General features: G+C 40.2%; 3 protein-coding genes across 6 annotated transcripts; 2 read left to right on the plus strand and 1 right to left on the minus strand.

Annotated features, from left to right (window-relative positions):
* The first annotated feature begins 1,491 nt into the window (after positions 1-1,491).
* Positions 1,492-9,248, plus strand: cabp1a (calcium binding protein 1a). Of its 3 annotated transcripts, XM_086075861.1 has the most exons (8): positions 3,935-4,076; positions 4,397-4,484; positions 7,238-7,268; positions 7,397-7,540; positions 7,617-7,726; positions 7,808-7,882; positions 7,969-8,041; positions 8,134-9,248. In XM_086075861.1, exons 2-8 carry the CDS (start codon positions 4,443-4,445, stop codon positions 8,157-8,159), a joined length of 501 nt encoding a protein of 166 aa, XP_085931987.1. In that variant the 5' UTR covers positions 3,935-4,076; positions 4,397-4,442; the 3' UTR covers positions 8,160-9,248. The 3 variants fall into 3 exon arrangements, with proteins under 3 accessions (XP_085931985.1, XP_085931987.1, XP_085931986.1); XM_086075859.1 differs by lacking the exons at positions 3,935-4,076; positions 4,397-4,484 and adding an exon at positions 1,492-2,379; XM_086075860.1 differs by lacking the exon at positions 3,935-4,076 and having other exon boundaries at positions 4,121-4,484.
* A 1,019-nt stretch (positions 9,249-10,267) lies between these two features.
* On the plus strand, positions 10,268-20,299 carry mlec (malectin). 2 transcript variants are annotated; one of them, XM_086077011.1, is made up of 6 exons: positions 10,268-10,490; positions 10,816-11,065; positions 13,617-13,795; positions 13,873-14,049; positions 15,392-15,449; positions 16,835-20,299. In XM_086077011.1, the coding sequence occupies exons 2-6, from the start codon at positions 10,855-10,857 to the stop codon at positions 17,077-17,079; spliced, it is 870 nt and encodes a 289-aa protein (XP_085933137.1). In that variant the 5' UTR covers positions 10,268-10,490; positions 10,816-10,854; the 3' UTR covers positions 17,080-20,299. The 2 variants fall into 2 exon arrangements, with proteins under 2 accessions (XP_085933137.1, XP_085933136.1); XM_086077010.1 differs by having other exon boundaries at positions 10,271-10,490; positions 10,797-11,065.
* A 1,050-nt stretch (positions 20,300-21,349) lies between these two features.
* Positions 21,350-23,477, minus strand: LOC147174145 (uncharacterized). Its single transcript, XM_086076687.1, has 3 exons — positions 22,960-23,477; positions 21,865-22,009; positions 21,350-21,775 (listed from the first exon to the last, which is right to left on the minus strand). Exons 1-3 carry the CDS (start codon positions 23,375-23,377, stop codon positions 21,472-21,474), a joined length of 867 nt encoding a protein of 288 aa, XP_085932813.1. The 5' UTR covers positions 23,378-23,477; the 3' UTR covers positions 21,350-21,471.
* Positions 23,478-23,702: the final 225 nt, after the last annotated feature.

The following is a 23,702-nucleotide window of genomic DNA, read 5'->3' on the forward strand; positions in this document are numbered from 1 at the left end:
GCTAACAATGAATACAAATATATATGTTTTTTTTAATTGAACATATAAACCAGCAACAGAAGTACTACAATTAAAATAAAAAGATTTAAAAGAAAAACATTTTTTTTTACATACATAATCATCATTAAGCACAGCTTACATGTTTAAAAGGGAGTAGGAAGAAGTAAAAAAAAATACAAAAAAATAACGTATTGAGTCCTCCTACCCCCTTACAAAAGAAAAAACACAAACTTTCATATTTATTTGAAATTATTTACATATAAAAAATTATGGTATCAGTGTTTTTTGCAAACTTTCTTGTAATTGGCTGGTGACCAGTGCCTTGGTGAACCCTGCCTCTCGCCCCAAGTCAGCTGTGGGTCCAGCTCACCGACCCTAAAGAGAAGCACTAAAATGAATGAAAGAATGTAAACAATGTTCTGTCAATGAATAATCAATGCAACTATACAGGACAGTCACTGCACGAACATTCTGTACCTGCCTATTCCCCTTGGTTAAGCCACTGTTGTCTGTGACCTTTAACTTCTGCATAAGTTTGTATGTGCACATTTCATAACTGCTTTTATCTGTTCACGCATGCAGTGTGGCTGGAGATTTTGAAAGTGGCCATCATGCTTTAATTGGCTTGACGAAACCAAACAGGCCCGATCATAGAACTCAAAGAAGTAATATCACGTAGCAATGTAGCACAATGATTATATCAATAAGTTTGTCGACCCATGGAGAGCCCAAAAGGACCACATCTTCAACAATGCAGTTTTAACATAGTACAGGTATGTAGTGCCAACAAACAAATGAAAAACAGATGATCTGACTTTTGATGATAGGGACTGTAGAGGATGAAATCATCCTTGCTTGTGAACAATGAACCTTTCAGGGATGATGATGCTCGCCTGTTTCCAATTAACCTGTACCTTAATTGTGGAATGTTTCGAACAGATGTTTTTGGAGTGTTACTACATTTTTTTTTGCAAATTGTGCAGAAATTTGAGAAATTCCAAACTGTTCACCTACTTTTTGAGGTAAAAATAAATAATAAATAAGAGGAAAAACAAGAAATTAAAATAAAATTAAATTAAATAAATGAAATTATTAAATTACATAAAAATGTGGGATATGTAAAATAGTTTATTTTAACATTAAAATACTAATAAGCCTTAATGAAAATGGATTGATGGGCCATGGGGGAACAAATATATACTGCACATATTTTTGGGGGGGTTGTGTGTGTTTTTACAATTATAATACATTTAATTATTCATTAAAATAATGTGAAATAGAAATGAATAGGCCACATAGATGCAGTTGAAATCTTGGGCAGGCCGGATTAAAGAACATTTGTGGCCCGCGGGCCATACTTTGCAAACCTCTCTATTGGGAATGAAATAATCCTAGTTATCGTTATAAAATAAAATTAAAACTGAAATAACGGAAATAAAAGACCGTATATGATGCACTGAGGCAGTGCAGTCAACATTATTCCTGTGTTCTCTGGACCTATTTGCTTGCCATACACGTGTGCCATACACGCACACGAGCAGGTGCTGCTACTTATCGCGAGCAGGAGGAAAACTAGTCGACAATGGAAAGGAAAGGACGCGTGATGTTGACGATCAAGCCACCGTCACACGCCAGAGCAGATCCGCAGCAATGAGCTCCACCTTTCCAAAATCTGACTCCACAACCTCATTGCTGAAAACATCCTCGAGAAGATCCACGCACGTCCACGAACGCACGGCAGAGAGCCGGAGAAGTCATCATCAGCACCATCACCACCGTCCCGCCGCCGCCGCGCTCCAAAGCAATGGAACCGCGGAGGAGGCTTTCTTGTCGGCAGAGAGCGACGTCAGCGCCCGTAGACCACTGTGCCACCCTTCGCTCACTGGCAACCGGGACATAGTTGAATCCACTCGGGTCAAGTGTCGACCCCACGCGTCTGACAGCCCCCTTCCGGACACCCCTGAGCCTCACGGTGAGGCCGGCTGTGGCGAGAGGGAGCGCGGCACACACCGACACCACCACCGCCGCAGGAAGCACAACCGCGAGGAGCGAGCGCCCACAGCAGGACCGCCCGAGCCAGAGCCGCCGCCACCGCCACCGCCGCCGCCGGAGCATCGCCGTCGTTGCCGCGCACGCCCTCTCCCGAGGATGCCCTCGCTCTCGGACAGCCATGACGACAGGACTCCCCTGTGCGAACCGCGGGACCAGAAGAGGGCCGGTTTGACCAAAAGCGGTGGCCAGGCCAGTAGGTCCCCGCCATCTGCCAGCTCTCCGGTGCCGCTGTCCAGCACCTCCTCTCGCCGCTCTCGGAGGTCCAGTGCTGCTTCTTCTGCTTCGGATGTCAACCTGCGTACTGTCCTCAATTCACTCTTTGGCCAGGTGAGACCTCTTTGAAAGTAGCATTTACACGTGTTTACCTATATAACTAAACTCGGCCAAAGCATACATTTTACATTAGAAAATGTCAGTGGGAAGTAACGCAGGCAGTACTTCGTTACTGTACTTGGAGATTTTTCTGTACTTGCGCAATGGGCTATTTTTCTAATGTTTTTTTTTACTTTCACTCCCTATTTGGAAAACACTCATCAGTACTTTTTACATGTTTTTTTGTCAAGATAGGTTTGTTACCTTTTTATCCTGAATATATAACATGAAAAAGACAAATTGAAGGAAGAAAGTCAGCTGTGGTTGATTGATTGAGATCTGACTTGGGGTCTTATAAAAAAATAAAAAAACATTATTACAGCAATGACATGGAGGAATGGGATTCAGGCAACAATACTGACAATGATGCAACAAACTCAGAGATGCAAGATATTTTCCATTGATGGCCTTTTTTACGGTTATTATTTGATGTTCTGTCGGCGACCAGAATCATTCTTGACAAAGGCGTTGTTCTACAAATCACCATTCCAAATACAAATAAAAGAGAGAGAGAGTGTAGCCTACATGAATTAACATTTTAACCAATATAAGCGCCCATAAGTTATCTGAAAGGCTATTTTTCATTAGCAGTCGCTTCATCTGATGTTATTGGGCATCCTGGAAATAAAAAATAATAAAAATAAATGTACAATAGGTAAAACCTTACATTCTTGGTCAAAGGATACAATACAGTTAAAGACATTTTGCAGACAAAATCTACAATTATATTACATAGATGAGGAATGCCACTATCAGTGTTCATATCTTTGCCATTTCTTGACATTAAAGTTGCTGAATGCAGAAAATTGAATGTCCTTAATTTTTCTTGAGGGTTTTTCAAGGTTCTAAACTGACGACAGATCAGATGTTAAGTTTTTAACCGTGACTTCACACACATTTTTATGTTTTGTTAATATGCAAATATGCATTACGCAGTCTAAACACAAAAAACATTTTTGGACAGACTACAGGCAATCCCTCTTGTACAAATTTCTTTCTTATGTAATATATCCTCCTACAGGCCTTCTGAATGAGAACCCTTCCAGTTGATGTGCAGATCTGTATGCGGCCAAATTTAACTTCCTGCATGATTTATTGGGAACTCTTTGCAGAGAACTGATTTGAAAATGCCGCGGGCTCGGATTCACAGAGCCTTTATCTTTTTATGTTTTATTGATTACCTTTATGCATAGATTAGCAAGGGGGGGGGGGGGATTATTCAAGTCATTTCTAGATATGAAGCAAAATGTATCTCAAATATGAAACTGGCACTGGAAAAGAGACATAAATATGAATAGGGAGGCTCTTTTATGAATTTATATAATTATTAAATTGATAATAAATCTGTGTTTATTTCATGCTCTGGCTATAGATAGTGCATTGTTACAATCCACGTAACATCCAGCACTGCAGTGTATAGCATTTAGATGCATGTGCTGCTCTCACAATCTTTGTGTGCTCCTCTACAGGGAGCGTGTCTGCTGTAGGTCAGAGTGACCTTGTCTCTCCCTGCAGAGGGCAAAGGATGACATGTAGGGGGTAGGCTGCATCTAACATGATGCATGAAATGTGGATGAAATTAACCATTTTGGAGGGCAAACACTGCTCGTCAAGAGAGTGAATTAATCCAGGAATTGGATTGTCAGAGCCTGGTAACACTTTACAATTCAGTATTTATTGTCAGCATTTTGAGGCATTATCAAAGAGAGAACTCTTTCAGCTCATCGTCCTGCTAATTTAATCTTTTGGTGATTGTGCATCTGTACTGGTTGTATAGCTTGGTCAGTGTGACATGGAAAAAAATGGATCACCGCCCCTTTAATAGGCGTACAGTCCTTTGCCTGCTTTCGTCTTTCTTAGTTGGTCTCACTCAAACACCTTCTAGCACATACCGTATCAGTAAGGAAGCTTTTAGTAGTTCTTCAGTCCAAATGGGTCTTGTTGAAACCAGACTTTATGCTCCTCTCAAAAGTCAAGCTTTAGATGTTCCGGAGAAAAAGTCCTCCTGGTCCTTTTTAATGCCATTTTTCTCCTTTGGTATGGGCAACTGTCTCACAACGGTAAGAGTCTTCTTGTGTATTCTATTTTGCTTTCCTTTTTAACTCATTCACTGCCATTGACAGCTATAGACTTTAAAAAAATCATTTTAGCAATTTTTATTAGTTTAACATTTTTTCCCCCATTTTTGTTAACAAGAGTATGAAAACCTAGATTTTTGGGGGGGTACATTTAGAACAGATATAAAATTTGTGATTAATCGTGAGTTAACGAGTGAAGTCATGCGATTAGTTACGATTACAAATTTTAATCGCCTGATGCCCCTAATTTTTAATTATCTTTTCTTCTAAACAAAAAAAACATTTAAAAAAATAATTTTAATAATCTTTTTTTTTTTTAAAAAAAGATTATTAAAAATTCGGGCCGACAGGCGATTACAATTTTTAATCGTAATTAATCGCTTGACTTCACTAGTCACAAAATTTATATCTGTTCTAATGCAATAAAACAATTCTAGGTTTTCATACTCTTGTTAACAAAAGTGGGGAAAACAATTTAACTAATAGAAATAGTTCAAATGAATTTTTGACGTCTATAGCCGTCAATGGCAGTGAATGAGCTAATAAATGTTGGTTTGGAACTGAAACATGGACTATCATTTGAAATTATATTGTGCCGTCTCTGTAATTGAACTTCTGTCTGTTCTGTTTTTGTAGTTGTAGTTGGATGTGCACATCTTAGAACTGTTTGTGTTGGTGCTCCTTCCAAATGAACATGAGAAATGTTTGTCTCCAGCTACTTTCTGAAAAGCACTGTTGTCATCATGCTGTCTTTGTGTGGTTGTGCGACTGTATTGGATTTTTCCGCTTCTGAGCATGTTTATTGTTCCTGTGACACAGTTGTAAGGTGGCAGTCTGTACTGTGCAATCTGTCAAGTAAACTGTTGTGTGCGTGATGAATGGAAACTTGGCAGGCTGCCTTTTTATCGATGCTTTTAACTTGTTTTCATACTGTGCATTCTCTCTCAGATCCAAATGATGCTTGGGGATACAGTACTAACATGAGATGTAAAAGAATAATGTCCTGTGCGGAGGTGGGCACGGCAGGTTATCTTGGTTATAATTAGAAGGTCATTGTAAATGACATCCTCTGTTACATTCCAATGTTTTGAGTGAGAAACGTACTTGGAAAAAGTTGAATGCAAACCGGGTCATTATTTATGTTCAAGACACACCGTCGAACAGGCAGCTGTTACAGTGCCACCTGTTTACATTAAGCCACTTTTCCACCTCACATCTTTCCGTTTCCATTTGTTTGGTAGTAACTCAAAACTATCTGCAGGAGCTACCATATAGAACTGAAACATGACTGAGCCTGAAAAGTGAACCATTGCACGCATTTGACAATATTAGATAGTTCCATTCTTATTGTCCTACCTACACTGCATCCTGTCAAAGTCAACTTACAAGAAGAAAAGCTATGACAGTGTATCTAGTGTTTCTTTCAGTGGTTTTTATTCTTAACCTTGTTGGAGAAATTTAACTGCACCAGTTTCCTATGTGCACCCACTGAACCCTTCTTTATCGAAAACTAAGATGTGATCTTAGATAGCTCATTGTGCTGAACTAGATAGAATTGCTCAACTTGACATTGCAAATCATAACAGTTAGGACACAGACTCCCATCATTTATCTCAACTCTATATTTATAGAAACAACCACCACTGTTTTCTTATGATGGAACCCAGATACAATGAAAGCAGTAGAGGAACCAGAATTGAACCCTGTGGAGCACCATCATATAAGTCAGGTGTGTGTTTTGACCGAACCCCCGAGGCTGACTCACCGGACCCCTGGGGTTCGATCGAACCCAGGTCAAGAACCACTGAAGTATGACAATCAATACAATAATTTATTAAACTACCGTGTTTATGAGTGTAGATGTCCTTGGCCTACTTTAAGTGCATGTCAACATTTTTTTTTCTAGTTCACCTTATTTAGCTTCATGATAGGGGCAAAATATTAGGAACACCTCTAAATATGACGCAGTCCAATTCTACAAAACTACAAATGACACACTATGGGAGTAAAACACACTTCTGACTGTGTCGGGTAAACTTTGTCAATACTGAATTCTTGATACAAACCTTTAATTAGATTATTTATTTATTTTACCACTTATTAGTGTCCCTAATGAATGATCTGGTGGGTCTATGTACATATGGGAGTATGGTGTCACAAAATACATAAAAAACACAAAGGTACTGTATATTATACACCCTCTTTCATTATCACATATACTATATGTATGACTTTCGGAATTACAGCTTGCAATGCAGTTCATGTGAACAATTGCTGTCACTGAATGCGCTGATGTTTGATGACCTGACAGTCATGGTGACAGGAAGTGCTGATGATACGTATTCAATTGTCTGCCGTTGTGCTCCTTTCGTCCTCGCGCCTTTGCCGTTTCCAGCTCCTTCAGACGTCAGACCTTTGGCTCTGACGTCAAGACACGATGTTGTGTTTAGACTCCACAATCCTTCGGCAGTTAACCCCTCAGGCTTCTGGGATATGTCTGTCGCCGTCTCTGCCCTTTAAAGGTTGCGTTCATTGTAAGCAAGCATTGGGGTGGTTGGGGGGGGGCACGTTCACATTCTTATGTTAAGACTGTATTATGGCGTGGAATGATGGGCAATTAGAGCACATTCAAAAACGAAAATAGTTTACTTTTATTTACGTTGGGGCATCATGGCGTCATGTTTTGTTTTTTCCCGACTTGCACTGACAAATGATTTATTGTGTTTTCTCACTAGGACAGAGAGCTACGTCCAGAGGAAATGGATGGTAAGTTGATTTGTCCTCAACAATAAGTCACCAAGAACAAACACCCAAGGAGTGAAATAAAAGCATCGGACAAGATGAATGATGAATGTTTTCGAAGGCACTTTTGCGCATTTGTCTTTCCTTGACAGAGTTGCGGGACGCGTTTAAAGAGTTTGACAAGGACAAGGATGGTTTTATCAGCTGCAAAGACCTTGGAAACTGCATGAGAACTATGGGATACATGCCGACTGAAATGGAGCTGATCGAGTTGAGCCAGCAGATAAATATGAACTGTAAGAACTTGCTCGGTTTGATGTGTATTATTTATTTATTTGTTGCTGTGAAATCATATTCCATGTTTTATTTTAGTGGGTGGCCATGTTGATTTTGAGGATTTTGTGGAATTGATGGGTCCAAAACTCCTTGCCGAAACGGCAGACATGATAGGAATAAAGGAATTGAAAGATGCCTTTAGAGAGGTAAGAATGTCACTTTTATATATTGCTTTGTCTATTTGCCTGCTCAATTTATGTGTCCCCCTGTATTTTCTACTCTGCTAGTTTGACACAAATGGAGATGGTGCCATAAGTACGTCCGAGCTCCGAGATGCAATGCGTAAGCTTCTGGGCCATCAGGTAATATTCGCATGACATGGCGTCTTCTTTTAGAGATGCCCGCTTTGCAATTTTGCTCCGCTAACAACCGCAGCCTGCTTTTCCAGGTCGGGATGAATGAAGTGGAGGATATTCTGCGGGAGGTCGATTTGAATGGGGACGGGCTTGTTGACTTTGAAGGTAAAAACACTATTGAAATATTGATAGTGGATGATGCTAACTGATGGTAGTGCAGCTGAGAACATGCGCTTTCTACTCTCTTCTCCGCACAGAGTTTGTACGAATGATGTCTCGTTAAGATCATAGAATGATCCATCTTGAATGTGAAGCCTCACATCTCGCCATACTTGATCCAGTAGAAGAGAGGACACGGCAAGATTTCTGAGCCATTCAAATTTTGACTGACACTGGAATTTCAACTCCTTGAATGTCCCGGAGTGAAGAGCTTTCAATTGATAAGTGTTCTTCCTGAAATGTCTCCAGTCCAACTGAGGCACAACTTGCTGTAGCCTAGCTGACGATTGTACATTTGTTTTTGCACTTTAACTCTCACTAATAACGTCCTGTGTCCATAGATTGCTGGTGTTAGGTGTCATCTTCTACATGGTGACATTATTAAATGTCTTGCAAAATGTTGCCTTCTACTATATGTTAGACAAAGTCAGAATGTGAGATGAATTGCTTGTAGATACGACTTAAAGACTGAGTGCACTGTTAAATGTTTTCACACTTGATGTGTAGACCATTGTTTGATGAAAAGTGTATATTTGGGATGTCCTTTCTGTGACATCGATGCCCCACTTGGGAGCCCTTGTAGCAATACTACATCTGTATCAGACTCGTGTGTGACTAGACGGTCATTTGTGCCATTCTAGTGCTATGGCATCGCTCAGACAGCCACACGAAATGTCCTACAGCAGAACTGTGAACTATCATGAATGTTATTCCTGCAATCGGACTACAAGCAGTCGATGTAACACATCTTGATAGAAGACTTTCAAATTTGATTTCCTGTTAAAGCTTAAATCTAGACGACCAAAGTCTCCGTTCTGTTGTGGTTTTCAGCATGTGCCACCGTGAATTTAGAGCAGTTTCACGTCACACAGTATTTCCATGCTCACAGTCCCCGAGTTGTCAATCTGGCTTCCGTCACACGTAATGTTGGAACCACATGCGTGAGCAGTATTTACAGTGAATGTTAGTGTCAATATGATTGTAATTGTGGTAAAGTCTCTCAAATCTGTGTTGTAGAAGCAAAATCTATGCATGCCAAAGAGAGAATTCTGTTCCGTATGCACATTTGGATTGTGGACTCACAGAATAAATATACACATATTTTGCCAAGTGCAGTGTGCAAAATAAAATGTCATTACATTGCAGGACGATATTATGGGTGCACTTGTCATTGTGAGCTATTTTCCCTTGACCTTGAACTATATACAGAAAATTGAGTCACTCGTCTCAAGAACAGTGGGGATCTCGGCCAAAGCTTAACATTTTTAATCTGAAACCATACCAACATCTGAAACCTAGTTTTGCTTTGGGCCCAGTTGAAATTGTGGATCTGGATTTAATTGTCTCATCACAATTTGGGTGAAAAAAAATTATCTAATTGTGTTTAGCCTTAATTTGCTAGTTTTAAGTGCTGCCAAACGCTCAATCCGGATCATAACCTAATCAAATTTTGATATTAACAGCCTGATTTTTTTTTCAAGTTAATCATAAACATAATAAACAAAAGGTATTATTTTACAACAACAACAAAAAGACTCACAGAAATGGTAAAACAAATACACTATGGAAAGGTTCCCTTTAGAGAAAGGTGTACGTAGAAAGAGTAGCAAATGTTTACACAAAGTATTAACTTTGTTAAAACAATTAAACTGTATGCGAGCTAGCTATAAATGTCACCTTTTATTGCATGACCCCGTGTTTGCTTCATTATAAGGTTGACGACGGGCGTGACCAGATTTGTTGGCCAATGGTTGTGTTTAATAAAACTCCACCGTTAGAGACCTGCCATCTACGTAGCTGATTAAATGTTACCATAGTAACCTGTTTGCTCACTCATCTTTGCCCAACCCTCTCGTGTGCCGTGTGCGAGCTGCGTTGGACTCTCCTGATTGGACAAGAGCTCAACCATACACGGAACGATGATACGGTTCCGGAAAAGGGGGCGTGGCGAATACGTCAAGGCCACGCGTATATTATTACTGGATGGTTTCATTTCTTATAATAAATTCTCACAGCTTCTCACTTAGAAAGTCGTTCAAGAAACACAATTATTACCATATGTGTGCATACACATAGCAAATGTAGAAAACGTGGCTTGGGTTTCATGTTCGAACGAAGCTGTGAAGGACGTCGTTGAGCCCGCCTGCGAATTCGGGAGGATGTGATTGGTCAAAATATCTGCCACTCAGCCGCTGCGTTACGTTGCACTGCAGCTAGCAGCCAGTGTAGATACACACATTTTGAATGAAAGTCGTCAAGTGTTCCAGACTGAGACCAACACCATCTGACAATATATGAACACTGCCAACACTGTCATTAATCGTCGGTGCATGTGTCTAGTGAGACTTCATCACGAGTACTAGGCATTCACTTTGACAGCATTTCCGAGGAGAAGGTAAGACACATGTTAGCCGCGCTCCAGTAAACCACGTATTTCTGGTTAGACAGGTACGTTAGCCCGCTAGCATAACTGGCGACTGTTCTCGTATGTTAATTGCGATTTCAATACCATTACTGCCCGACATACTAAGCACGCGCTATAAGACGTATGCGTCTTTTGTCTTCGCTGTCGTGTGTTCTTTTATGTTACCGGGTGGCACTGCTAGCATCCTGGCTAACTTACTCCTATCATATTGCATGTCATCACGTCAGGCTGGCTAGCTCACTTTAAAATCCTGCTGTTTTCCTACGTTACTGACAGAAAGTGTGCCGGTTGACAGTGTCCGTCTCCGTGACGAAGACCGGGAGTGAGTGTGGCGATGCAGCGGCTCACGGCGCAGCTCTTCGCCGGGCTTGTTGCAGCGGTGCTGTCCGTGCTGCTTGTGCAGTGTTGGGCTGACGGTGGCGGCGGCGGCGGCCCCAGCCTCGCTGAAAGGGTGATCTGGGCTGTCAATGCTGGAGGGGAATCGCATGTAGACGTGCACGGTATTCACTTCAAAAAGGACCCTTTGGAAGGCAAGCTCGGGAAAGGTGAGTCAACAGTAGTGCTGCATGAGTGTGAACCACATGCAAACGAAAGAGATGATTAGGACAAATAAAGCATTAGAAATAATGTTGAGAAGTGACGGTAATGGCGTGCAGATGAATAATAACACCACTGGTGTGTGTTTTGCAGAGGCTACCCTAGTGTTTCCCACCATTAAGGTGTCATATTTTACCTTGAAAAATCTCATGGCAAGCCACCAAACAAAAATGTCAGAAAGCTGACACAGGTAATTTATGTACCTTCTGCCATCTAGTGGAAGAGCATTTAGTTGTTATGCCTATAACTATTGGTCACTAGCATCGATGAACACAGCTCCACTATGGCAATAATAACACCACCACTCGTAACTGATTATGCAGTATCAGGTCCATAAACATTCTCAGTCATCTTTTTGGCCCTAATTACCACCACAATAGATTTTAAATGGCGCGTACAAGAAGTATTTTAACTGTAGACTTTCAACTTTCATTCAAGGGCATTTACATCCAAATCAGGTGAAAGGTGAAGGAATTACAACATTTTGTATATGTGCCACCCATTTTTGTTAGAAGCCAAAAGTAATGGGACAGTTGGCTCTCCGCCCTTCCATGGTCGGATGTGCATGTGTGGCCGCAAATGGAGCTATTGGTGATGTAACTGCTAACAAAAGCATCAGGATGGATTCTAAATGTTTTTTGGCAATTATCTGCTCATATTTAGCCAAACATCGCAGAACTCAAATCATACATTTTAATTGTTTATATTTTGCACTAAAATGGAGAATAATGTCCTGTTTTTTAAATGAAAGAATGGGAATTTAAACATTTGAATTCAATTCATTGATTTAACAGATTAATCAATTTAATTAAAATAATCATTACTTGTCTAAAAAATGCTATTTTTCTTTTAGGAATTTTAATGTTTTTTTGCTCATTGATCTCATATTGAGTCTCATTTTTTAATTCCTTCTATTTACCAAAACCACAACTTTTCAGGAAATCTTAACTATTGCCATCTTGCTTAAGCTCCTAAACACCATTTAAAGTATTAGGATATACTGCTATTGTATACTATTGTTAATTCTCATCAAAACGAACCACCCCCAAATTATATTCAATCACTAATTTAATGAGACAAAATCGGTCATTTATCACATTGTTACAGATTAAAACGGTACGAACATGGTGCCAACCAGGGTTATTATAGTTTTGGAATTTTTCATTTTAGTTAGTTTTTATTTCGTTTTGAGTTTTGTTTTTCAAATTTAGTGAGTTTTAATTAGTTTTCAGGGTATTTCTGTTAGTTTTTATTAGTTTTAGTTATTACAATTCTAATTGATTTTTAAACATACATTTTTGATGGGAATATTCAACAAAATGTCTTACTTAGGGTTAGGATTCACACATTAAGCATGGAAGAATGTTATATTAATGGAACATTAAGCCTTAATATTTTATTTCAGTGCTGTTCAAACATGAAACAGACTGCAACCTGTTTGTTAAATGCAGTGGCTCAGTTATAAGCCTGAATTTTCAGATAAATAAATACATTTTCATACTAATCTTACAGTGTACATGTATAAGTTTACTGATTAGTATTTTCTAAATTTGAGGTTTTTTTTAAATCTATAAAAAATTTATAGATTTGTATCAGGATTAATCGGTATTGTCAAGCTATTTTCAGCACTTTAAATTTGTGTAAAAAATAACAGAGTGAGAACAGACCAATTAGCATTGATTTGTGTATATATACACTAAATTTACCATATTTTGACTTTTGGGGTTTCCACCTGACGGCAACGATGTATTGCAAAATGCAAATGAGTCTTTATCTTTAGTTGAGCAGCTAGCCGTTAGCATCTTATCATTTGTAAACTTCTATCACTGCCGTTTGCAATCTTGTCCTTTTTGTGCATCACCTTTCAAAGTTTATTACTCTGATCTGATATCTCCCGTGCCAACCGCACAAGCCGCCGCGGCTGTCAGGCCTCTACTGAATGCTGCGGTTTGCTGTACCCCTCCGTTAACGTTGTCCTCCTAACATTTTAACTTCCCACGTGTTGATCGTGAGCGTCTGTGATTCCTTTGAAAGGCGATATTGTATATACAGTAAAGCTAAGGACATAATGACATATCAGAATTTTCTGTGAATCGACTTGAGTTTCCTAGACTAGTGACAAACGCATAAAAGCTGTTACCCAGTGTGACAAAAGTCAGAACATCCACATGGTGTAGCTTCTGCAAACAGAATGAGGAGTCAGCAAATTGCAATACAGTACATGAACGCGTTCCGCCCTCCCCCAGCGGCCTGTCAAGCATGCATAAAAGCGGCTGATGATCTAATTGTCCCAGGGGAGCATTTTATATTCTGCGCATTGCAAGTTGTGGCGCAAACTTCTGTTGTAACTCGCCATTTGACACGGTTCCAGCAAGGACACAGAAAGGTCAGAGCAAGTGAGCACACATGCAGTGTGGCGTTTACTGTCCGCATGTTCCATAGACTGCAGCCGTGTACGATCGTTTGCGAGTGCAAATATGGTTTCATTTGTCTCTGCAGCGTCTGATTATGGGATGCGTCTGCCGATCCTTCGCTCAAGTCCCGACGATCAAGTTCTCTACCAGACCGAGCGCTACAATGAAGACACTTTTGGATATGACATCCCCATACGAGAGGAAGGCGACTATATACTTGTCATGAAGTATGCAGAAGTTTACTTTGCCCAGTCACAGCAAAAGGTAACCATGAAACTATTATTAACCATTTCATGAATGAATGTAAAATGTGTCCCTAAACGCACCTTGTGATTGGACAGGTGTTTGACGTTCGACTCAATGGCCACGTGGTGGTGAAGGACCTGGATATCTTTGACCGAGTGGGTCACAGTACGGCGCACGACGAAATCGTGGCCTTCTCCATTCGACGCGGCAAGCTGAGTGTACAAGGAGAGGTGTCGACATTTAACGGCAAGCTCACGGTGGAGTTTGTAAAGGTGAGGGAGCAGCAACGCTGGAAAAAAAAGGACGTTTATACGCTCCTTCTGTGACTTGTGACATACCCAATTGAAATGCTGCTTTTAAGGGGGTGTGGCCTAGTGAGTGATGTCACACTGGCCGTCACCAGTAATGAGCTCTTCTAATCAGGGCACAAAATGATTGGCTCCTTACTAGATGTTGAATAAACAAGCCACCTCTTAGAAGTTTATGGCCACCAGTTAACTTTTTTTTCTTGTTCTTCTTGGCGATCAGAGGGAGGTTTAGACGAAAGAGACGCGTTAGTTGCACAACTGCCTTCTGATTGATATGCATTGTCCTTAAAAAAAAAAAAAAGAAGAATTAATAAAAAAAAAAACATGATGCCGGCATGTACTTGTTAACCCCAAAGAACCACCTGAGTATCCCATGAGTCTGTTCTAAAAATAGCTCACCACTGATGGGACAAGAATTAAAACAAGAAGAATTTTAACATTTATTTACTTAAACTTAACATAATACATGTTTCTTAATGTACCAAAGATTCAATATTTTTGCCTAAAAATTGTGCTAAAATAGAAAAAAATTATTATAATAATGCGACTTCTGTTGCACTTTTCAATGTCTAGTCCACAATAGCACAAGCAGTTACCTTAAAGTGAGCTTTTAGAAAAGACAGTCTGAAGTCAAATGGACAGAGAAAAGTTTGCCACATTAGTTGACACATTGTGGACCGTGTCTCATTTCCATGAGACATGACCGCCCCCTCAAAACAGGTTATTGTCAGGGAAGATGGGGAAATGTGTAAAAAGTGACAATTGTGACAAACACTTGTAAACAACATAATTAATTTCATTGAATGGCTTGTCAGATGCGTTCTAGTGAGTTTGCTGTTGTGTATTGGACACTTGCAATCCGAGTAAGCATGTCTTTATTTGTGGCCCGTGCGCATACATGGCTAATCTTAGCACTGAAGAGAAGAGAGTGTGTCTTTAAGTTTGAGAACAAGTGGCAAATAGTGTCCAGCGAGCGACATATGGTCGGCCAACAAATGGAGGATTTTATCTGTCGATCACACAATGGTAGCGTGAAATAAAGCCTCCATTCTATTCTGCCCATGTGCTTGTAGCTCGAGGAGTTCTTCGAATTTCGTTTATGACCGTCATTCATTTTGGTCTCGCTGTACAAGTGGGCCAACCTTTCATTGGTTACATTTGTAAAGCTCTTTTGCGATCCTGATAGTTTCATCTTTCATCTACACAGAGGTCATCTTCATGTGGAGCGTTGTATCTTGTCATTTGAAACTACCTAACAAGTGTTTTCTCGCTAGCGAAAGAAGCCTTGACCTTTTCTGTATTTCAGGGCTATTATGATAACCCGAAGGTCTGCGCTCTCTACGTGATGAAGGGAACACCAGAAGGTACATTTATTGATTCATATGTGCTTAATTTATTTGTTGTTGATTGCACACACATTGACAAAAATGTTGGTACACTTTTGTTACTTCTATTATTGGGGGGGGGGGGGGGGGGGCGACATAATAGTCACGGAAATAAATAACTTATAATCTCACCCCCCAAAGCTCTCACTTCATCTGGTCCATGTTTAGTGTGGTACGCACCACATCACCAACCAGCACAGTTACTACTGATAGTTACCTTTTAAATAGGCTGACTGACTTTTCATGAGTGTTTTTCTTTTTTGTGTTTATGTTGAAACCACAATTGAAAAGCATTGTCTGATTTTCATTCATTTTCATCACATTTTTATTAGTATTTTTTTAAGATTACATTTATTTCTGCAAAAAAAAAATTGACTTTTTTTAGAACTTATTTCTGTGACCTGTGGGTTTTTCTTTCATTAACAGAGATGCCAACATTTTTTTCCCACGTGCATACTTAAAGGATACTTGACTCATTTAGCCATTTTCAGCAGTAAAAAGTCAATATTTTGTCTGGAATAAATTTGATAACTTCATTATTTTTCACGTACAATTAATGCCTTTAAAATCACTCTTTCCCACTTGTTGACTGAAGATGACATCACACGTGCTGAGGAAATAGTAAACGGCCAGTCAAGGCTCAGTTTGCTGACTAAACTCAGAAAAGAGGTGAGCCATGATTGGTCGTTACCTGGGCATGCGTGTTGTCATCATCAGTCAACAGCAAGTGGCAAAATGAGTTTTAAAGGTATTAATTTTTTAGTCATCACATTAACTCATTCACTCATCATTTAAAAAAGATCAAAATTGTTAAAAAAAAAATATATATAAAATATCACTTCTAAATTTACGATAATAAAATTCTAGGTTTTCATACTCTTGTTAACAAAAGTGGGATTTTTTTTAATAGAAATAGTTATAATGAAATGTTGAAGTTTTTAGCAGTCATTGGCAGTGAATGATTTTATTAATTTTTTTAAGAAAAGATAAAAAATTCGGGGCTTCAGGCGATTAAAGTTTTTAATCGTAATTAATCGCATGACTTCACTAATTAACTCGCGATTAATCAAAAATTTCATATCTGTTCTAAATGTAGCCCAAAAAAATCTAGGTTTTCATACTCATATAAAAGTGGAAACAAAATGTTAAGCTAATAGAAATAGTTCAAATGAATTTTTGACGTTTATAGCCGTCAATGGCAGTGAATGAGTTAATTCTAGGAAAAATATAATCTTACTGTTGAAAATGGCTCAATGAGTCAAGTATCCCTTTTAATTCTAATCCTGCAAATTGAAATGAACTCATCCCGAAATGACCACAAAACGAAGCTCACTTTTGTGTTTCGCTCTTTTTCTTGTGAAAAGATGTACCGAAACTGCAGCCTCACCCTGGCTTGGAGAAGCATGAGGAAGAGGAGGAAGAAGAGGAAGATGGAGAGGGAGGAGACGACGTGGGCAAGAAGAAGCTCCCGCCGGATTCCAAGCCCAGGGTCCAGTCGGGACCCCGAACGCCGAACCCGTACGCTGCTGACAACAGCAGCCTAATGTTCCCCATCCTGGTGGCGTTCGGCGTCTTCATCCCCACCTTGTTCTGCCTATGTCGGCTGTGAGACGACTGGACGGACATGAGACTATGACAGGTGAGGGGAGGGCGGGGGTGTTGAGGAGGTACACACGAGTCTGAGGAACTATGGACCACGGAGGACAATACAACAAATGCAGGAAGAGGCGCGGTACGGCGAGCAGAGTGAATGTTTGCCTTTGACATTCTTCATCCATTTCATTTTCCAAATGAAGTCTTCAAACGCTCAGCTTGGCAAGCACGTGCTCACCGCTCATCACCAGGGGGCGCTGTAGCAACTTTTCAATAGTTTGCATGCGGAAAGACATATTTTGTCTCACATTCTCCTCGTCATCTGGCCACACTTGGGATTAGGAACAGGCTCCGTATGGAATCAACCACAAGAAGAATTTATTGGAGTACAGCCACCATCTTGTTTTCCGCTACTTGCCGTTATGTCGAGTTCTTCAACTGAACGTGCGGCGAATGCCGTTTGAGCATTTATTCAATCATTTCCAGCTGTAAATCCATGTGACAAGACGACACAATTCAGTGCACTGTGACATTTGTACATTTCAGTTGCTTAGTAGTTTGACTAGTGCGCTGAATTGTGTAGTGTATTTTACATGGACAAGATGTTGGATATACATATAAATGTTCCCAAAAAATCAGAAGTCATCTTGGCGATTAGGATGGATCCATTTGAAAAGCCGCACGTTATTATGCAGTCTTTTTTTTTTATTAGTTTGCCATCCACACGACTTTTAGATTTGACAACTAGCTTGACAGTAGCTAAAATTCCAACTTTGGCTAAGTCGGTGGCAAAACAAGAGGGAGTCTGTATTCCCTTCCATGTTTGTGTTTACGATCATGACGTTTTGTTGTCTTTTCATGGCGAAGCCGTGCCGGTCGTTGCGCTCGTCTTCCATCCCTCGAGTGGGTGCTGGTGTGTTTTTATTGACATGAAGAAAGCACAACAGTCTGTTGGTTCCAAACAAATGTTTACTCCACATCCTTTGAATTCCCAGCAGCCTTTTAAAAACCTCTTGTCTTAAATCTTACCTAATGTAAGCCTTTTTTTTTTCTTCTTCATACCAGTGAGAACTTTTAGGTTTTGTTCAGCTGTAGTTTGTGGTTGTTGAGCAAACATTTGTATCTCTGCAACATCTTTGATAACCATGGCCTCATTGCCAACCTTCGGCCTAAAAGTGTTTTGTTGTTGTTTTTTTTCAATTAGTAAATCTTAACATGTCAATACCTCTTGCATCCAACCCAATTACAAAATCATGTTCTGTGGTTCCTTCCTTGCTCCTCCTCATTTTCTTTGACTGATATCAAAACACGGAGTTGTTCATGTGGTGCCATTTTCTTCTTTTTTTGCCTTTTGCAAACGTCGTTTGATTTAGCATCAACGTCACCGCGCTTGATGATGTCCACGGTCACGTGTGTGTGTGTGTGTGTGTGTGTGTGTGTGTGTGTGTATATATGGTACAAGATCACGTCTTTTCGTTCAACGGTTCTCTCCTCACTTTTTTGTCGGAACTGAGGTGCTGGTGGTTTGTTTGTTTTAGTTTTCTCTTAAAGAGACCTGTGGCCTTTCTTTCGGAGAGGAACGGCTGTTAGGACACGGTGTGACGTGACAGACAGACAAATGAAATAGCTGTCACGAAATCAAATAAATTAGCTTCTAACTGCAATTGTGGACTCTTCCATTTGATTATGTGTAATTTAAATATGAGTGGGGCTGATCTGGAGATAAGTTGTTATACATTTGGATTTAGTGTTTAAAATGTTGCCTCAGGATGTCTTTTTGTTTTTTGTTTGGATTAGTTCAACATGATCTTTTATTGGTGTGACGTTTTGCACTGCCTTGTGTTTCGTTGTTGTTGCCTTGAATTATTGAATACATTGTGCTTTACCATCATTAGCCTTCGTTTCCCTCTTGTGCTGAGTTATCATTCCACACAAACAGCTCTTGCTGGAGTGAAGGAAGCGTCATCTGTCAGCGGAATTTAATTTATACTTGGTCATTTTGTTCCACAAGCAAATATGTGGAAAATGGCAGACTTATGTGAAACCGCGTTATTTTTAGACATCGGTCCCGGTATTGTTAGTTCATCTCACTCATAAAGGCACTGGAGTGGAATGAAGATCTGCTCTGTGTCTTTTCACAAGAACCAAAGACTTGTCGTCACAACATCCACACTCTTCTAAACGTATTCACTGCCATTGATGGCTATAGACGTCAAAAATTCATTTGAATTATTTCTATTAGTTTAACTTTTTTTTTCCCCCACTTTTGTTAACAAAAGTTTGAAAACAGGAAGAAAAATATTGTACATTCAGTACAGATGTAAAATTTGTGATTAATCGTGAGTTAATTAGTGAAGTCATGCGATTAATCATGGGGGGGAATAATATTTTCTTCTTTTTTTAAAGTAATTTTAATTATTAAAAATAATTTAAATAATCTTTTCTTTAAAAAAAAAAATGATGAAAATGTTACTAAAAGTTACGGGCATCAGGCGATACATTTTTTTATTCATAATTAATTGCATGACTTTACTAGTTAACTCGCGATTAATCACAAATTTGATATCTGTTCTAAATGTACAATATTATTTTCCGTAGGTTTTCATACTCTTGTTAACAAAAGTGGGGAAAAATGTTAAACTAATAGAAATAGTTGATTAATTAATTTTTGACATATATAGCCGTCAATGGCAGTGAATGAGTTAAAAACACGGCATCCTATCTGATTCTTGCTTACCTTTTAATAAACGTTCAATAAATCAGGGAAGTAAACCCCAGCCATGTTCAAATTTTATCGCTCTCCGCAAATCTGATTCTTTGGAAATGCTATATAATTAAGGGGAAATTGTTTTTCTGTTCATTTTGTGATATACTGTAACCCATTTAGCTGAATAGCTGAAAGTCCTGCCTTGCCCCCAAATCTGTTTTTTTTTCTCCCCTTCCAATCACCTACAGCATATGTGAGGCAAATCTAAATGGAGACAAATGTACACAGCAAAACCTCAGCCAGCGTCTCCACCGTCCAGGTGGCACTAAAGTCTGCCGCCAACCTCAATGTGAGTGTAAGATGGCCCATGTATGATCCGACTGTATGCCATGTCCATGGATTCACAAAATGAAATCAGCAGTAGGTGGACTGAGAAATGTGCTCAAGTCTTGCTCGCGTGTCCTATTTCTGCAAAGTGACAAAATGCTGATAAATGCTGTCTCTTTTTAATAAATGTGCTATTTTATCAGACTGTCGCTGCTGTTTTTTTTTTCTCACTCTGTCATCAAGTTGCTTTGCTGGCTTTCAATCCGGTGTGGTTTTTTTCCCTTTTTTTCCTAACCGGTCTGTTTTTAAAGACTGTTCCCGAGGGGCTGTCCACCGCTAAGTTCAGCATGCTTTTGTTTGTACAGGTGTCGTCTTCTGCCCCAACAGCTTTGAAAACGTCTTTTAGGCTGCATATGTTAGAAAAGGTAATAGGAGACCGCTGCACAAAGATAAATGAAGCCCCAATATAGTGGACCAACGATTCAGCGACCTTCTCATGATGTGAGCTGTCAACCCCATTTAAAAAATAAAAATAAAAATTCACAATATGTCCCCTGCAGTGCCACTCATATGGACATGGTACAGTATTCTGATTGAGTTGTGGAATATGAATTGAGCAGCAAAATCCACCCGATTTTTATCCAGCTCAGGGGCGGCCATTTTGGCGCTGTCAACTGAAAATGACATCACAGTTGCTCAGCTAACGACCAATCACGGCTCACCTGTTTGAGTTTTTTATTTGGTCATGTGACATTCACAGGCCTCACTGTGATTGGTCGTTACCAGAGCCCTGAGCAACTGTAATATAATTTTCAATTGATGGCAAGAGGTAAAATCTAGTGATGGGAAAATTAAGCTTCATGAAGCACTTGCAAAACGTTTTTTTACTCCTCTAGATGGTGCTCTTGGTTTAAAGATAAAGGCTAGTGCAATGGGAATTTATTACATTTCCACTGCATCTTTAAACCAAGAGTGTCATCTAGAGGAGTAAAAAAAATAATCAAATGCTTCATGAAGCTTCATTCGTCCATCACTAGTAAAATGGCCTCGCCCTGAAATGGATTAAAAACAGGTGGATTTTGCTGCTGAATTTATATTCCAAAAACACAATATTAATCAGAAAACCGTAAGTGGAGCTGTATAGAAAAGATTGTAAAGAACTCTTCTTCTTTTTTTTTTTGCGTTATCTGCTTTAAAATAGGGGAAAAATGCACAGAAAAAAGGTTCATGTGTGTGTATATATTTATAGAATTTGTACAAACCATAATATTTATAAGTTAATAGATTTGATTAGGAAGTGCATCATTTCAGATCAGTCTTGACAGTTAGAAAGTGAAAAGTCTCAGTGTTCATGAGTCCAGTGTCAGTTTGACCTCATCGGTAGTAGAGGGCCACAAAAGGTGCATGTAGGAGTCCAACCCCGCTGCTTTGGCAGAGCACACCGACTCCGGCTCGACTGCAGCCTAAGGCTAAGCCCAGCTCCCCCCACACGTCGCCATCATTATCCTGGAGATCCACTGAAGCCATCTTTTTATGCAAAGCTGAAAACATGACCTTCCGCATGTTCGCCAAGAGATGACCTCTTCCGGGACCGCCCGCCGCCGCCTGAAGACTCTGGAAAAGGAACAGCAGATCCACTCGCAACTCCACAGTGTTACCATGGGACTTTGAAATAAATCTGCGAGAGGGAACAAGATGGAGGCTTGAGGAATTAATCACTGCCTGTGTTAGGAGTTCCATGAACACATTACAAAAATGTGGTATTACCTTGTCGGAAGGTTGCGTTTTACCCTGGACAGAAGCGCAGGATGGATGTCCACCTGGTGCGGATTTGTAAACTGAAGGTGAAGCTCAGCTCTCCTGATGCTCAATGAGAAGATCTCCCTGCTGAGGAGAAACTCTACATCCGAACCTGAGGACGAGGAGACAATTCTCATCAGTTTTCGGGACCAGTCCAGTCTTTTACAGCATTATTCTCAATCCAGTGGATCAGAATGGCTTCACGGAGGTGATGTTTCCACTCCTAATGCTTTGTTAATCCGTCAGCAGGATATCTCAACAACTGTTGGAGAGAACATTAAGCCTGCTGAGGGTCATTTGTATGCAGATATCATTGTCTCTTCTGCACAACTGAATTAATCAAGCCACTAAATGTGCCTTGACAAAAATAAACGCTGAGCTTGTAAGGACACTTGCCATTTTTTCAAACAGCTGCTTGGGTTTCGTATATATTTACTTTAAACTTAGGGAAAGTACTGGTGGTTTCTGAAGAAGCAAAAGTGGATTATTCAGATAAGAAATCTGCTCTGCATCAAAATGTAAATATGTCAACATTAAGCGGTGGTCAAAGTATGGCCCTGGGGCCTTATGCGGCACACAGAGCATTAGCAACTGTCCTGTTTTACATTAAGCAAGCCTTTTTCTCACCAATTTGTTGATTATTTGACCACTTATTCATTTTGTTTCAAATATGTGTTGTTAATATTAGTAAAATAAACAATAATTTTCAAAATTATTTTACTAATATGCCTTAAATGGAAAATTTTCCAAACGTGTATTTCAATGTTTCTTCTATTTGAATAGTTCTTCATTGGCCCCCACCCACCCCACAGTTTTTGCATAATCCTACACATGACTGTAAAAATGTGAAGTTATATGTACTTGAAAAAGTCTAGTAAAAGTTGATGCACTCCGAAATTCTAAGTACATTTTAAAAGGAGTTTAACTACAATTTCTGATGTGAAAAAAACGTTAGATTTTTTTTTCCAAGTAAATGTCAATCCCCCTTTTTTTTTTTGTGCACAAACGAACTAATGGCGATCAAATAAATAAAATAAAAACGTTTCCTATATACCGTCTCACCTCGTCTGAAACGTCCCTGGAGCCCTTTGACGCTCCTACAGTCAAGTCCGTCCTGACAGCAGCGGTAGATCCGCCGCACGAAGCTGAAAAGCGGTTTCTCCGGGAACACCAGGCCCCGGGAAGCTCCAGCAGACAGAGGCCTGACACTGAGGCGCACCACGGTGGAATTTTCCCGGGGATTCCGATGCCAGCTTTCCTGCCAGGTTGCCGTGAACTCCGCGCAGCGCTCCCGTTGAGCCTCCGCGGCCCCTCGCCTCCAGCGCCTCAGAAGGTCCGTGCGTCCCCGAGACCACCTCCCCGGTGACGGTGCTGCGAATCCGTGCGCGTCCAGTGCGCGGCCCCGTGCGCTGAAATCGCTAATAATCACCGAGATAAGAAGTAGTAAAGCAATCCAAGGGTGTGAGTGAGTGGAGGCCATGTTGGTGTTTCTGTATCCGAACTGCTGCTTCTCTCTTGCGCCGGGTTGGGTGCCTGTTTTATATTCCCGCTCACAATGGGAACAACTTTTGAATTTGAATCCCGACCCTCGACCCGATCCCTGCCCCTCTTTTTGTTCGTGCCCACTTGAGCCCCCCGCTGTTTTCTTTTAATGCGCTTGCATAATGAGGCGCCCCAACGAGCGCCAACCCATCCATTCATATTCAGCTACTTAGCTAATGACTCTAATTACTCCATATTTGGACTATCGGCATGTTTGCGAGGCACACAAACACGAACAATGTTTTATAAGAACGAGTGCGCTT

Source organism: Leptonotus elevatus, chromosome 5 (genome assembly GCF_054856555.1).
Source record: "Leptonotus elevatus isolate MCC_2025b chromosome 5, RoL_Lele_1.0, whole genome shotgun sequence".
In the NCBI taxonomy this organism is placed as follows: domain Eukaryota; kingdom Metazoa; phylum Chordata; class Actinopteri; order Syngnathiformes; family Syngnathidae; genus Leptonotus; species Leptonotus elevatus.

Excerpts from the sequence above, each read along its gene's own strand:
- mlec (XM_086077011.1), top strand. The coding sequence starts at position 10,855 with ATGCAGCGGCTCACGGCGCAGCTCTTCGCCGGGCTTGTTGCAGCGGTG. Across the intron at positions 11,066-13,616 it reads GGAAGGCAAGCTCGGGAAAG|CGTCTGATTATGGGATGCGT; the intron begins GTGAGTCAACAG and ends TTGTCTCTGCAG. Across the intron at positions 14,050-15,391 it reads TCACGGTGGAGTTTGTAAAG|GGCTATTATGATAACCCGAA; the intron begins GTGAGGGAGCAG and ends TCTGTATTTCAG.
- cabp1a (XM_086075859.1), top strand. The coding sequence starts at position 1,651 with ATGAGCTCCACCTTTCCAAAATCTGACTCCACAACCTCATTGCTGAAA. Across the intron at positions 2,380-7,237 it reads TCAATTCACTCTTTGGCCAG|GACAGAGAGCTACGTCCAGA; the intron begins GTGAGACCTCTT and ends TTTTCTCACTAG. Across the intron at positions 7,883-7,968 it reads GTAAGCTTCTGGGCCATCAG|GTCGGGATGAATGAAGTGGA; the intron begins GTAATATTCGCA and ends CTGCTTTTCCAG.
- LOC147174145 (XM_086076687.1), bottom strand. The coding sequence starts at position 23,377 with ATGGCCTCCACTCACTCACACCCTTGGATTGCTTTACTACTTCTTATC. Across the intron at positions 22,010-22,959 it reads CCAGGGACGTTTCAGACGAG|GTTCGGATGTAGAGTTTCTC; the intron begins GTGAGACGGTAT and ends CCTCGTCCTCAG. Across the intron at positions 21,776-21,864 it reads AAACGCAACCTTCCGACAAG|ATTTATTTCAAAGTCCCATG; the intron begins GTAATACCACAT and ends TCCCTCTCGCAG.